Below are 15,222 nucleotides of genomic sequence, written 5' to 3'. Positions count from 1 at the left end.
GCATGTTTAGTGTCATTTTATCTGAAGTTACAAAAAATAAATACAATTATTAAAGTCAAGGAATGTGCTCAGCTGGAAATTAAATTATGTCATCACGCGCTGTTTGCGTCAGGAACTACCCTGCTGCAATTTCACACGTGTTTATGCTTCCAAAGACTTTAGGACAGCAGGAACTGGCATAGTAGGAGGATAGTTTAAACCCCGAGAGGAATGTGCGTGTTCACGAAAGACGTCGCTGATTCTGACTGACTTTAGTAGGTAGGTAAGGAGTTAGCTGTGCTAGTTAGCTTGCTAAAGTTAGCCAGAGACCTGTCATGTAATTTTTTTTAGGGATCGTAGCCTTGTCATGATTTATTGTGTGAATATTAAATAGGAGCCGTATTAAAAGCAATCAAATGTTTGTCTGTTTGTTTGTTTGTTTTCTATGAAGACAGGATGAATAATGAAAGTCCTGCTCCTCCTGCCACCGGCGCCATTACTCCCCTCCAACAGATGGTGGCGTCCTGCTCCGGTGCTATCCTTACGTCGCTGTTTGGTGAGGCACCTACACTTCAGCTCATTACATTACAATAAGCATGCCTTTGTTTAATAACTAACACTCAGCTGGTGGTTTATGAGGTACAACTTGTTATTGTGTTATAAAATTATTTTGATCAATCGGAGGTTTGGAGAAGTTTCCTGAACTGCTGCTTTGTTTGTTTGTTCTCTGATTAAATGAAAATTGTGACAAACATCCTGAACACAGGCACTCATGTTGAGTTGCTTTTTTTTTTTTTTTTTTACAGTTACACCTCTGGATGTTGTGAAGATCAGGCTACAAGCACAGAAAAATCCCTTTCCCAAAGGTGAAATGAATTTACACTGTGTTGACTGACTGTATTTTTGTTTTGTTTTTTAAATTCTGTTACATATATCAGACCGTGATACTGCGCATGCAAAAACAAGCATTATTGTGGGTCCATTATATACTAAACCAGGGGAGTCAAACTAATTTTCGTTAAGGGCAGTATAAACTGTCACTTTATAAACTTTATAACCTACACGAATCAGGAGTGGGATTAGGAAGCAGCTAGAAGAGAGCCTGGAGAAGTGGAGGCATGAAAGTCAGAATACATGTGTGTGAATGGAAGGGAGACAGTGTAACAGTGAAGGTGGATGAGTTTAATACCTGCAATGAAACATCCAAAGCGCCAAAACTGCTTTTATATTTCCATACATTTTCATACCCTTGTTGTACTGCTAGCTTCACATTACCACACTAGAAACAGCAGTGAATTTTACTCAATAATTGGTTTAGCCAGTAACAACTTCATCGAAATGTTCGCATTTTGCTGACCTGAACATCCAGCTGGCCTGCGTTTGATGTCACTGTATTAAATGTTAATGTTAATATTTTTCAGGCAAATGCTTTGTCTACTGCAATGGACTTATGGACCACATATGTATATGTGAAAATGGGAATTCCAAGGCCTGGTACAAAGCTCCAGGTCACTTTAGTGGCACGCTGGTAAAATTTTACATCCACATTACAGTTTACCACTATAATTACCTCCCGCCATGTTTTTTGGTACCGTTTGTGTGTAGGGCTGTGCGATATGACCAAAATCTCATATCCCGATATAAGAATTCTATCGCCAGATAACGATATAAATCACAAAAATGTAACATTTTCTGTAAATTCTGTGAATTTCGGGCAGCTCGACTTGCGGGAAGTGTTTCCAGCTGCGCGTCATGTAGCTGGAGTCGAGTGTTTTAACCAATGCATGAAACGATACATTTTTAGACATAAGTTGTAAAGGCCGCCGTTTCCTTTGTGAGTATATATTACATGGCGTGCTGCGGGGAAAAGCCTGTTCTAACGTTTGAGTCTAAGGTTTATTTTTTTAGCACCTGGCAGCTCTTTTTTAATTCTCATCCGTAAATAATCTGCTCTTTCACGTCATTCAGTTTATTTTGAAAAGTCTCAACAGGATCTTGAGCTTTATTGTGAAAGGTTTATGTGGAACATAAACAAGCGGACACGCGATGGTGTTACCATCGTTGTTGCTAACCACAACTAAAAACGGGCGCTAGTCCATCTGTAGTGTGGTTATATAAAATATAAGAGAAAGAGAGAACTTTAAGAAATTAATATAGCCACTATAGTGACTCTTCTGCCCTCAGCTGAATGTCTCTATCAAGCTTATGCAGAGAGCTAAACATTAAATGGCTTCAGTAAACACTCAGGAGACCGTGTGGCATTCTTCAGAGCTTTACTGATCCTTATTTTTCTTTTTTTAAAACTGTAATAACAGAAACAGAATACAGTGTATTCACTCTCCATACAAATACACAAAGATTACATTAAATATTGTTGACTTGTGTAAACAGTCACTACACAATCTTAGTATCAACACATGTCAAGAGATACAGCTAACACCACATGCTGGTATGCTTCATGTTAGCAGGCTAAAGAAAGGGCTAACAGCTAGCTTATGCTAGTAATGTAACAAACTCACTAAACACACAAGAAACTCATTACTTTGCTGAACAAGGTACTAATAAGTGAGATCAATAAACCGTTTTGCCACACTTACAGATTATGCCTTTTCAAGGGCGCCAGATGCAGAAAATTACAGAGACACAGAGAAATGGACATTCCCTGTCTAGCGCTGGGAGAAAACCACTGCTTGCGCTCTAACATGGCGCTACCCTGTCAACCCACTAGATGGCAGGCTTTGCCCAGACAAGATCAGGAATAAACATATTTTCTGACAAGTTGCAACAGTTAATTACAGAACGAATGATTATGACCCGCCATGTAACAAACTTATAAAAAACATACCTTAGAAATAACAGGAGAGACAGAATACTCCCCGCCTGACGTCTGCAGGACGTCACACCAACTAAAGCTGAATCCCACTATTACAAAGGATATTAAGAGTCTTTCAGAATTAGCTCTTAGGTACCAGTAAGACGACTTCACTGATGGGTCTCGGGTACACTCTACATTCGCCACTGCGGATGATCTTGACTTCGATCTTCCTTACTCTGCCATCTTGACTGGGGAAGGTCTTTGTGACTAGCCCTAGTGGCCAGTCAATCCTGTTTTCTTGTCCCTCTTTGAGCAGGACCACATCTCCAATTTGTAGATTGGGCTTTGATGCCCTCCACTTGCGACGACCCTGTAGTCCGCTGAGGTACTCTCTCCTCCATCGTCCCCAGAAGACGTTGGCCAGGTACTGTACACGTCTCCATTGCGCTCTAAACAGGTCCTGATCGTGGAACTGACCTGGTGGTACTGGGGGCGCACCAACCTTTTGTGTGAGTAGCATGGCAGGAGTGAGAATCTCAGGATGCTCTGAGTCAGCAGAAACTGTGGTAAGTGGCCTTGAGTTGACTATTGCAGTGACCTCCGCCATGAATGTCACTAACACCTCATGTGTGAGCTTTGCATTTCCGTGCTGCAGCAGCATTACGTCAAGGATCCGCCGACTGCCGCCAATCATGCGCTCCCAAGATCCAGCCATGTGCGATGCATGTGGAGGGTTAAATTGCCACTCACAGCTTCTGTCTCCAAGATACGTGTTGATTTTGCCATTATGACAACCCTTCTTGTCAATTTGGAGTTCTCTGCAAGCACTCACAAAGTTTGTGCCGCAGTCGGATCTGAGTAGTTTCACAGCACCTCGCATGGCAACAAAACGGCGCAGAGCATTAATGAAAGATGAAGTGTCCATTGCTTCTATCACTTCGATATGTATGGCACGAGTGCTCATACACGTAAAGATCACTGCCCATCTCTTGGCCTCTGCTTGACCTCCTCGTGTCTTTCTGACTGTAACAGGCCACGGACCAAAAACATCTAGGCCCACACACGTGAAAGGAGGGTCTGTACACATTCTGTCTTCTGGTAGATCTGACATGATCTGCTGTTGTTGCTTGCCCCTTAATCTGTGGCATATGACACAGTTGAAGATGACACTACTGACGGCTCTTTTCCCACCCACAATCCAAAAACCTGCAGCTCTGATTGCACCTTCGGTGAAGTGTCTGCCCTGATGACATACTTGTGCGTGAAAGTGTCTGATTATGAGCTGGGTTATGTGGTGTTTACTGGGAATGAGCATGGGGTGTGTCTCATCTGTTGACAGTTGAGCTCTTGCGAGCCGGCCGCCGACCCTAAGAACTGCATCAGCGTCTATGTAAGGACTCAGCTTGCTAAGTGGACTTTGTGTGCGGATGGACTCACTCTGCTCCATGCGTTTGATGTCATCCGCATACACCTCTTTTTGAACTGCACAAATGATAGTAACCTTGGCCTGCTGAAGCTGTTCTTCTGTAGCATAGCTGTTGCACTTGTGCCATCCACGACATGCGCTCTCTGTTTCGCCTTTAAAGGACTTGGCAATGTGCAGCAGTCTGGCAATGGTTTTCAGCAGACGACTCCAATTTGAGAATCTCTCGAACCTTGTGGTCCCGAGCTCTTTTTTTGACAGAAAGGTGGCACAGGATAAGATATCTGGGCGCAGCTCGGTGTCGTTTTCAGGGCAAACAAGGTCAAAAGGTTCTTTCTGTGTTTGTCATTGGCCTGAATTCTTAAGGAAGGCAGGTCCGCTAAGCCATGTAGAGTGAGACAGATGCTCAGCGGGCAGTGCTCGTGTGGCATGGTCAGCTGGGTTTAGCTGTGTGGGTACGTAATGCCATTGGTGGGTCTGGGTAGAACGCCTAATGCGCTCTACACGGTTATGCACATACACATAAAAGCATCTTTTTTCATTGAAAATATATCCAAGAACCACCCTCGAGTCGGTGTAGAAGTTCACCTCATCAATAGTAGTGTGAAGTTCCTACTGGACCATTTCTGCCACTTCTACAGCCAGCACAGCAGCACAAAGTTCCAGTCTTGGAATTATGATGTCTGGTTTTGGAGCCAGCCTGGCCTTTCCAAGAAGAAACCCAACTTCACTGAGCCCATTGCCTGCTGTGAGTTTCAGGTAAGTGACGGCTCCAACAGCTTTTGTGGATGCATCACAAAAAACATGCATTTCTTTTCTCTGAGATTCAGATAGTGAGATGGATGTCTACATGCGGGAGATCTTGAGCTGTTGTAAGTGCTTTAGGGAATCTTTCCATTGTTGCCACTTGTCCTGTTTCTCCCTCGGCAGCGGTGCATCCCATTCGCTAATGTCCATAGAAATCTCTCTCAGAATGGAGCCGCCTTCGATGCTGACTGGCACAGCGAAGCCAAGTGGGTCATACAAACTGTTGATGACTGACAATACACCACGTTTGGTGAAAGGCCTGTCATTGATTTCAACTTGAAATGACAATTGGTCTGTCGACAGGTCCCAGCCTAACCCAAGGCTGCGTTGCATGAGTGGGGTGTGTTGTCCACGTTGGAGTTCCTGCGGGCCTGTGGCTAGATCTTCACTTGGGAAGGCACTGACGACTACAGGGCTGTTGGATGAGATCTTGTGAAGGCGGATGTTAGACTGAGCCAGCATCCTTTGTGTTCTGTGAAGGACGTCGATCGCCTGGGTCTCAGAGGGAAATGACTTTAGCCCATCATCTACATAAAAATGGCACTCAATAAATTCCCTTACATCACTGCCATATTCTTTCTTTCCTTCCACAGCAGTTTTCTAGAGTCCCTAGATAGCAACTGAGGGGGACGGGCAATTCCCAAAAACATGGACTGTCATGTGAAACTCGTCCACTTCTCCATCCAGGTCGTGATCGCGGAACCACAGGAAACGCAGATAATCACGATGGTCCTCTCTGACCGTGAAGTTGTGAAACATCTGCTCCACGTCGGCCATCACAGCATGTGGGTCACCTCGGAATCTGAGAAGCACGCCCACAAGGCTGTTATTGAGATCCGAGCCTTTACACAGCACTTGATTCAGAGATACATTTTCGAACTGGGCGCTTGAATCGAAGACTATTCTGATTTTTGCTGGCTTTTGGGGGTGGTAAACACCAAAGTGTGGGAGATACCAGCATTCTTGGTGGGGTTTGAGAGGGGGTGCCCTTTCTGCATGACCTTTGTCGAAGATCCTTTTCATAAACGCCACATAATGATCTTTCATCTCCGTCTTTCTCTTTAGTGTTTACCGTAGGGACATGAGGCGGTTGAGAGCCTACTCTCTGTTGTTGGGTAAGCGACGTCGGGGATGACGAAAGGGCAGGGGAGCGACCCAGTTATTTGCATCATCTTTAGCAAACTCTTTGTGCATAATGTTCAGAAACGTCTTATCTTCTGCAGACTTTTCCGCTCATCCAGTGTTTTCATCCTAAACCCTCTACATTTTGCAAGTGAATGGGGCTTCATGTGTACTGGACACTGTTTGTCGGGATCAAGAGAGTGAGTGTTAGATTTGTTGCTGGGTGTCCCAACCTGTGTTTTGTTTGCTGTTAGCGGGGCTCTAAAATGTGATTGTCTCACCAGTGGCCTTTCTATCTTCATGTGCCCAGTGCTGTAATTTTGTAGAATGAAGCTGGGGTCAGTTTTCATTTCAGCATTGTTATTCATGAACTGAACAAAGTAGGAGAAAGGCGGATAGTGCACTCTGTGTTCTTTCTTATACTTGGACCCCTGTTTGATCCATGACTCTTGCAGGGTATGTGGGAGTTTTTCCACAATTGGGTTTATGCCTCTTGGAGTGTCGAGAAAGCTGAGGCCTGGCAGATATCCTTCATTTTTTGCTGCTTCAAGTTCCAGGAGGAGATCTGCAAGTTCCTGAAGAAGGTGATTGTCTCTCAGAGTAACTCTGGGCAAGCTCTCCAGGCGTTTGAACAGAGAAGCGTCAATAACTTCCGATGAGCCATAAATCCTGTCTAGCCTTTGCCATAAACGCTGAAGACCTGTTTCTGGATTGTTAACATGGACAGCCCTGATTCTCAGAGCATGCTGGAGAGACTCCCCACTAAGCCACTTAGTGAGCAGATCAAGTTCTTCACTGCACTTTAGATTTAAATCTTCAGTGGCATTGTGAAACATAGATCTCCATGCTAGATAAGTCTCTGGCTTGTTATCAAACACTGTCAGTCCTGCTGTCAGTAGGTCACGGCGTGAGAGGAGGGCAGCGAGGTCTGATACATCTGCTTGTCGTTGTGGTGTGGCTACTCCAACATGGTTGGACCAATGGGGAGGTGGAAGTTTGGGCTGCCAAACGGGTGAAGAACTGGGGGGGTACCCACGTGGAGCTGCTGCTGATATGTCCGGCCCTGTAGTGTGGGTGTTGTCTAAGTCACATTTTTGCTCTCTACTGTGTTTTGACTCACCTTCCATATTAGTGTTGTTGTGGAAGTGGGTATCTACATACTCTTGAGTGCGACTGACAGCCGCAGGAATGTCTGGTGGCTTCACAGACTCTGCCTGGTCCAGAACTGCAGCCTCTAGGACCCTCGCAGCGGCAAGTGCTGCTTCTGCTTCTCCCTCCTGCTTCAGAGCATTTAGCGCTGCCTCCATCCGGGCCTTTTCGACCTCCATGTCTATTTGGCGTTTGGCGTATTCTGCTCTTGCTCGAGCAGCTTCGGCTTCAGCTTGTGTTTGTGCTGCAGCAAGGCTTGCTGCTGAGCTGTTTGACCAGCGTGAAGCTGCTGATCTGCATTCCGACCTGACTTCCAGCTGTGAAAGCTGCGAGGTGTCTCCGTGGTTGGACATGATTGCTGTCGCTGGAGTGGAGTGTCTCAGTATCCTGGCAGTGCACTTGATGCGTGGACAATCTTTTTACTCTTCTGCCCTCAGCTGAATGTCTCTATTCAGCTTATGCAGAGAGCTAAACATTAAATGGCTTCAGTAAACACTCAGGAGACCGCGTGGCATTCTTCAGAGCTTTACTGATCCTTATTTTTCTTTTTCTTTTTTTAAAACTGTAATAACAGAAACAGAATACAGTGTATTCACTCTCCATACAAATACACAAAGATTACATTAAATGTTGTTGACTTGTGTAAACAGTCACTACACAATCTCAGTATCAACACATGTCAAGAGATACAGCTAACACCACATGCTGGTATGCTTCACGTTAGCAGGCTAAAGAAAGGGCTAACAGCTAGCTTATGCTAGTAATGTAACAAACTCACTAAACACACAAGAAACTCATTACTTTGCTGAACAAGGTACTAATAAGTGAGAACAATAAACCGTTTTGCCACACTTACAGATTATGCCTTTTCAAGGGCGCCAGATGCAGAAAATTACAGAGACACATTAAAATGGACCTTCCCTGTCTAGCGCTGGGAGATGGGTCGTTCGCGAACGGAATGGCTCTTAGAGCCGGCTCTTTGAAGTGAACGACGCGAGCCGACTCCTTATTGGGAGCCGTGAGGGGTTTTTTTTTTTTCTTTCTTTCTTTCTCTCACCCTCTCTCTCGCCCTTTTTTTCCACTAAACTCCGCATGCGCGGCCTGTACTTTGCGCTGGGCAGAGGGGGGAGGGGCGTTAGTTACACTCGCAGTAGCACAGGAACAGAGCCAGAGAGAAAGAGAGCAAGGGACAACAACGTCACATTAGAAAGGTATAGTAATCATCCGCTATTTTCAGTTGCAGATGATAAAGGATTCAGAAATCATGCAGGCCCATATGACAGAGAATGTGCATCTTCTTTTTGTTTTAATATTTTAATTTATATTTAATTGTGTTGTGGTTTGCAGTGTTTTGTGTTGTTTCACGTTAAATTTGTTTAAAAGGAAAAAGCTGAAAATTTAAATAGTTAAAAGTTTAAAATGTAAATAGTTGTTTTTTGTATTATGATTTATTTATTACATTTTATGTGGAGTGAATAAATAGAGTATATTTATAGTGGACCTTAGAGACAAAGCACGTACAAACTCCAAAACACGTACAAACTCCTAAGCATGTACAAACTCCAAAACGCGTAAAAACTCCAAAACGCGTAAAAACTCCAAAACGCATAAAAACTCAGAAGCACGTACAAACTCAGAAGCACGTACAAACTCCAAAACACGTAAAAACTCAGAAGCACGTACAAACTCCAAAACACGTACAAAAGACAACAGAAGTGCTCCAGGTTTCTTGGGCCCAGTGTTGAGCTTTTGTTACCTAGTGGCTACACAAGCCAGGAAGTATCAACAACCGGATTTGGTGTGTGGTAGTAACAGGTAAATGAACTTTTTTTTTAAATTATTTGAATAAATATGAGTGCTTGTCTATAAATACACAAACAATACACACATGTTTTCAATTGTGTAATTTAAGTGATAGCTAGTGGTAGCTCTGTTTTGGAAGTTCAGTAAACGCTAGAAATGTGTTTTGGAGTTTGTACGTGCTTTTTGGAGTTTGTATATGCTTTAGAGTTTGTACGTGCTTTGTCTCTAGGGGCCATATATAAACATATATAAATAAAACCACTTTTTTTTACATTAGTAATTCCTTTTCTGCATAATTTTATATTATTGTTAATGATTAAATAATTAAAGCAACAAAACAACCTGAAGAGCCGGTTCGGAGCCGAAAGAGCCGGATCGGAGCCGAAAGAGCCGGCTCTTTTTAGTGAGCCGAGCCGAAAGAGCCGGCTCTCTAAAAAGAGCCGGAAATCCCATCACTAAAAACCACTGCTTGCGCTCTAACATGGCGCTACCCTGTCAACCCACTAGATGGCAGGCTTTGCCCAGACAAGATCAGGAATAAACATATTTTCTGACACGTTGCAACAGTTAATTACAGAACGAATGATTATGACCCGCCATGTAACAAACTTATAAAAAACATACCTTAGAAATAACAGGAGGGACAGAATAGTGACCATCAAAACGATGAAAAAATATTGCCGTAAACAGTTTATTTTGCAACACCAAGAAACAAATGATAGCGTAAAATGAAACGATAGACATTTTTATATCGTCATCCGATATATATCGTTATATCGAACAGCCCTATTTGTGTGTCGTTCTGTCTGTAAACACGTTAAGCCTTGCTTCATTAAGCCTTGCTTCATTAAGTTGACCTTGGTCGTCAAGGTCAACTTAATGATTTAATGGTCGAAAATTGACAAAAAGCCTTATAACGTAGAATGTGTGACAAGTGTGGTGTGTAGTGGGAACATATAATATAAATATTATATTATTTGTATAAAGATTTTAAATGTAATGTCACATTTGTCCTTTGACCTCTACTCAAGGTCAGCAGATTGAGAAGAATGCTTTATAGAGCTATTTACCACTATGTTTCCTGCTGCCTTTGTTTGGGAGCTTTGGGAATGGAGATTTTACATATCAGGTTACTTTAGACCTATGAACCTTTCCTCAAGATCAAATAAGGTCTAATCTTCATAAAATGTAATTTATCTGTAAAACTGTGCTTTAAATTCCACTGCTTTTGTTTTTATTGGCAAAATTAAGAAATTGTACATGTTCTAAATATCACGTTATAGATTTCATCTAAATATTATGGCACATTTGACCTCCAACCTCACTTTTACATTTCACATCTGTCTTTCTTTCAAGTTGACTCCAAAAGGCATTATGTCTTTAAAGAAAGTATTATCAGAGAATGAGCTGTCCAGTTAGTTAGAAATATACTGCAGTGTAATAGATAATAAGCTGAAGTTATTTACAAATCAGTACCTATTATCCATTACCTGCTCTTTCAGAATGGATGCATAATCAAATTATACATCTGTGGATTTTACTGCACTACAAACTTCTTAAAGTACATTTTAGAAAAGAAACAGAAAACAAAATGAATATATGCAAAATCCAATAATGTTCCCTTAAAAGTAAATGCTGTGCAGAGAGTGAGCTTCTTGTTCTGTATAATGTTTTAAAGTTAGCAGTCTGACAAGCTAAACTTAGCTTTAGTGGCTGATTGAACTTTTCCTGCTTGTATTTAGCAGAGGTGTTGTAGTACAAAACCTCTGAGTGCCACAGAGCACATCACCCTTCACTGACTCCTAACTCTGAATCTCTGCAGGATGCATTTGTCAACATAGTACGGCGTGAGGGAATCAGGTCATTATGGAGCGGTCTGCCTCCAACACTGTGAGTGTAAAGTCTATTTTTTTCTATTTCCTGATTGGGCACCTCCCCTCCTTTTAATACTGAGTTATTGAGCTGTGGTGGGTCAGTAGTGATTACAGCAGAGTGTTTTCCTTTGATGTGGTATTTCGCAATGATTCTTCAATGATCGTAACCAAATATTTATTTATGTTACGCATCATTAAACAGAACTTTCTTCACAGTTTTTAAATTTAGATGCATTTTTGTGGCTGTCTTTTACCTGCTTAGAAAATTTTATAACTAAGGCATGATTTATGTACCTTCTGTTATGTGCTTTCTGTTATGTGCCTTCTCCAGTGTGATGGCAGTCCCAGCGACAGTGATCTACTTCACATGTTACGACCAGCTCTGTGCAGCACTGAGGGTCAGGATGGGAGAATATGCTGAGGTGGCTCCTCTCCTTGCAGGAGCTACTGCTAGAGGTGAGCTGACTGCTGTCTTACTGCTACTGAAATATGCCATATATTGACAATAATGGCCATATAATGCCTAATAACAGACATCAGCATTTTAACAATGTTGGGGGTTTCAAGGCCAGCCACCCTTACCTTCTGCACCGTGGCCTTGACTTCCTGATTTTATCCAACAAGCTAGATTTTATTTAGAAAATGTTAGTGTTATTTTTAGTCTAACTTACAGGCCTGTAAGTGATTATTAAAGTAGAAAAAAAGAGGCTCAATCATTAAAAGTGCCACAGCAGTATGTTACTTTCACTAACATATCACTTCATGAACTGCTTTGTCTTCCTCCTCTGTGTGAAAGTGGGTTCGGTGACGGTGATCAGTCCTCTGGAGTTGATCCGCACTAAACTGCAGTCTCAGAAGCAGTCGTACAGGGAGCTGACCCAGTGCATCCGCTCAGCAGTGGCCAAAGAGGGCTGGCTGTCTCTGTGGAGGGGTTGGGGGCCCACGCTTCTCCGAGACGTTCCCTTCTCGGCCATGTACTGGTACAACTACGAGATGGGCAAGAGCTGGCTGTGTGGCTTGTCTAACATCACAGAACCCACGCTGACCATCACCTTTGTATCTGGAGCTGTTTCAGGATCTGTAAGTTAATTTTTCATCTAAAACTGCACAGAATTCAACTTCCAGCCTGCAGATAAACATATTTGATAGCAAAAAAACAGAAGTAAACTACAGCGTATCATTTCTTATTTCATTTTTGTCATTTCTTTCAGATTGCATCTATTGTAACTTTGCCTTTTGATGTCGTCAAAACAAGAAAACAGGTGGAGCTTGGAGAGCTGCAAGCAAAGAACTGTAAATATGCTTAATTTCTTTTAAATTAAAGCTTCTGAAGATTGTAAATGTACATCTGCAGCTGCTTGGGGAGGTTATGTTGATGCTATATTCAAATTCAAATTCAAATTTTTATTTGTCACATACACAGTCATACACAGTATGATATGTAGTGAAATGCTTGGACAACTGCTCGTGACCTAAAGAAAAAAGAAATATATGTTCATATTTGTGTTGGCATGGTAAATAACCCAAGTCTGCAGAGTTAAATAAAAGCAACAATGAGCTTTAAAACATTTTACTTCTCATCAAAAAGGCTTCCTCATTCTGTTAAGAGGCCACAACACTTTCATGTGACAGTCGACAAGCATCTCAAGTCAAGCCCTGTAGAGCACTTAAACCTTCTCAGTGCTGATAAGCAACACGAATAAGTACCTCAAGTGTGTGCTTCCTCCTCTATGGATGATGGTGATGGCTGCTCCAGCTGTTTGTAGACGAACCCCTTCTCTCCTTTTTCAGACCCCACTCCTCTTTTCAAAGCCTTGCCCTTTAAAGACTGCTGAGTGAGATACAGGCCCTCCTGCATGTGCTCCTTAAAAACACCATTAAGCCACCGTGCACCACTCGGTGTAAACATCAAACGGTCTCAATGAAGACGGTTGGCAGAATATCCACTCACAGTGTAGAATAAGACTTTCCTAAACAATTCTAACTCAGAGGAGTTTAGAGAGTGTAACAGCTTCAGATGAACATAGTGATGAAGATATTTCTCAGCTCATCTGTAAGGATGTGATGGAATATGTGAGGCAAAGCTGCTGCCTTTTATTGTTAAACCCACATTTCTTGTGCTCTGTTTTTGGTTGGATGATGCTGTTTGTTGCTAATTGGTGCTCTTGTGTTTGCAGTGCCAGGTCAGGGCTCCTCCACCTTCTATGTGATGTGCAGAATTGTGGCAGAAAACGGGTTTAGAGGGCTGTTTGCAGGTAAGTACTTCACTGACCCTTGACTCAGTGAGTGGCGAGTCTGAGGTAGTCACAAACACTCGCTGTAAAAACAACCTGCACCCTCTTTCAAATCTAAAGCGTTACATTTCAGGACATGATGAAAGTTTTTCACTTCTTGACAACCTTTACATTTGGTAAATACAACCTCAGATTAACAGCATATTACATACATACCATATTGCTGTTTAGTACCTTGTAGAAACACCTTTAGCTGCTGTAACATGAAGTAATAATTTCCTGTATGACTTTAAATACATTTTGGCCCACTCTTCTTTACAATGCTGTTTCCATTAAATGAGCTTTACGAACATTTGCTTATGCACAGCTCTGTTCAGGTCGCTCCACCACATTTCAGTCAGTTTACGGTCTGGACTTTGACTTCTTTTTTAGCCATTTCGTTGTAGATTTGCTGCTGTTCTTAGGTTCAGTCGTCCTGTTGCATGACCCTATTTCAGCTAAGAACATTGTGGTATACACAGGATTTCATGGTTGATTTAATGATTGCAGGTGCTCAGGTTCTGTGGCTGCAAAACAAGCCCTCATCATGACCGCCCCACCACTGTACTCGACAGTCACTATGACACAGTTGTGCTGACATGCTGTTTGTGACTTTTGGCCAGATGTGGGATTATGCGTTATAGCCAAACATGTCCAGTTTGGTCTCGTCTGTCTTGCGTTTTTTTCAGATGTATGCAAGTTATGCTGCCTCCTCTCTCTTTTTAGAGAGAAGCAGCTTTTTCGTTGACACTGTGTGAACACACGTGAATACTTGAGACCAACTGGTCTTTTAGAGGTGCTCACACTTACTGATCAGCTGAAAAACTTCATTTGATTAGTAGCACTTAGCTGCTACTTACAGCTTCCATAGAAATTAGGAGTTTAAGTGTGTGCTTACTTTTTAACCCTGCTTCTGTGCTTTAGCTTAAATACATACATATATCCTGTCTTATAGTTCGTCTTAAGGTTGTATTGACCTTTATTTTAAGACTTGCTAAGGGCCCGATTGTTTTCATGTCCTGATACATGAAACCTTATTACTGAAAGAGTGCATACATTCTGTTTAGACTGTATATAAACTCTTCTCATATCTGTGGTTTCTCTATCAGGTTTTCTCCCCAGGGTGATAAAAGTGGCTCCAGCCTGTGCCATCATGATCAGCAGTTATGAGTTTGGAAAGGCCTTTTTCAGGAAACGCAACAAAGAGAGGACACATGGACCACTGCAGACCAACCCCTGACAGATTTCCCTTGGAAGAACGACGCACGCGACGACAGCTACTCCTAGACCGCACCTGAGGGTTGTACTATCAAACCACGTAGATTTAACTTGAGGTTATTGAGCAAAGTCAGGGGTTGGAATGATGTTAAATTATACTTTAACAATAATTAAGACGTGTATATAAGGTGAACAAGTAGCCTCGGGGCTTTAGGACTCCTTGTCTGTTTGTATATAGAGATTTTACTTTCCACACAACGAGCTCCATGAGATCAAGGAAAGGATGGTATTTTTTTAGATAGATTTATTGGGGCCTGAGCAGTTAATTCATTGAGGTGAATCCATATTCTCCTTTCATAGTGCAAGACAATCAAGAAGTTGCACAGTGTTACTCCTAAAGTTGTCTGGATGAGCCAGATGTCCTATTTTGCGGTGCAGATCTTTAGCATGATAAAGTTAATGTTGCCAAAATTTAAAACATTAGCAGAAATGGGGTTTAAAAAACAACTGTCTGTCTTCCTGCATTGTAAAATATTAAAGATGATCAGAATCGATATGAATTTATTCATATTTATTCATATTAATTTTTACATTGTTTTTGTTGAATGCAGTAGATTCTGTGTGAAGTTGGAAATAAATATTTTTCATCTACACCTTGTTCATTTCAGACGTGTTTAGGCGCTAGTATATCAAAGAAAGACTTTTTATTAGTAATATATTTTCCATGTATCTCACTGAGATCATGTGCTCTGTGCCTGA

At 42.1% G+C, this 15,222-nt stretch overlaps 1 protein-coding gene across 6 annotated transcripts; it reads left to right on the top strand.

Moving 5' to 3' along the window:
* The first annotated feature begins 76 nt into the window (after positions 1–76).
* Positions 77–15,114, top strand: slc25a40 (solute carrier family 25 member 40). Of its 6 annotated transcripts, none has more exons than XM_087848200.1 (10): positions 77–258; positions 435–535; positions 786–845; positions 1,401–1,507; positions 10,921–10,988; positions 11,304–11,428; positions 11,769–12,052; positions 12,184–12,265; positions 13,150–13,227; positions 14,355–15,114. In XM_087848200.1, exons 2-10 carry the CDS (start codon positions 436–438, stop codon positions 14,483–14,485), a joined length of 1,035 nt encoding a protein of 344 aa, XP_087704326.1. In that variant the 5' UTR covers positions 77–258; position 435; the 3' UTR covers positions 14,486–15,114. The 6 variants fall into 6 exon arrangements, with proteins under 6 accessions (XP_087704326.1, XP_087704325.1, XP_087704328.1 ...); XM_087848199.1 differs by having other exon boundaries at positions 431–535; XM_087848202.1 differs by having other exon boundaries at positions 77–262.
* Positions 15,115–15,222: the final 108 nt, after the last annotated feature.

The sequence above is a fragment of the Neolamprologus brichardi genome, chromosome 11, assembly GCF_056152115.1.
Source record: "Neolamprologus brichardi isolate AB-2024 chromosome 11, ASM5615211v1, whole genome shotgun sequence".
In the NCBI taxonomy this organism is placed as follows: domain Eukaryota; kingdom Metazoa; phylum Chordata; class Actinopteri; order Cichliformes; family Cichlidae; genus Neolamprologus; species Neolamprologus brichardi.
Note: the sequence above shows the minus strand (reverse complement) of the source record. Positions and strands in the feature narration are given on the sequence as shown.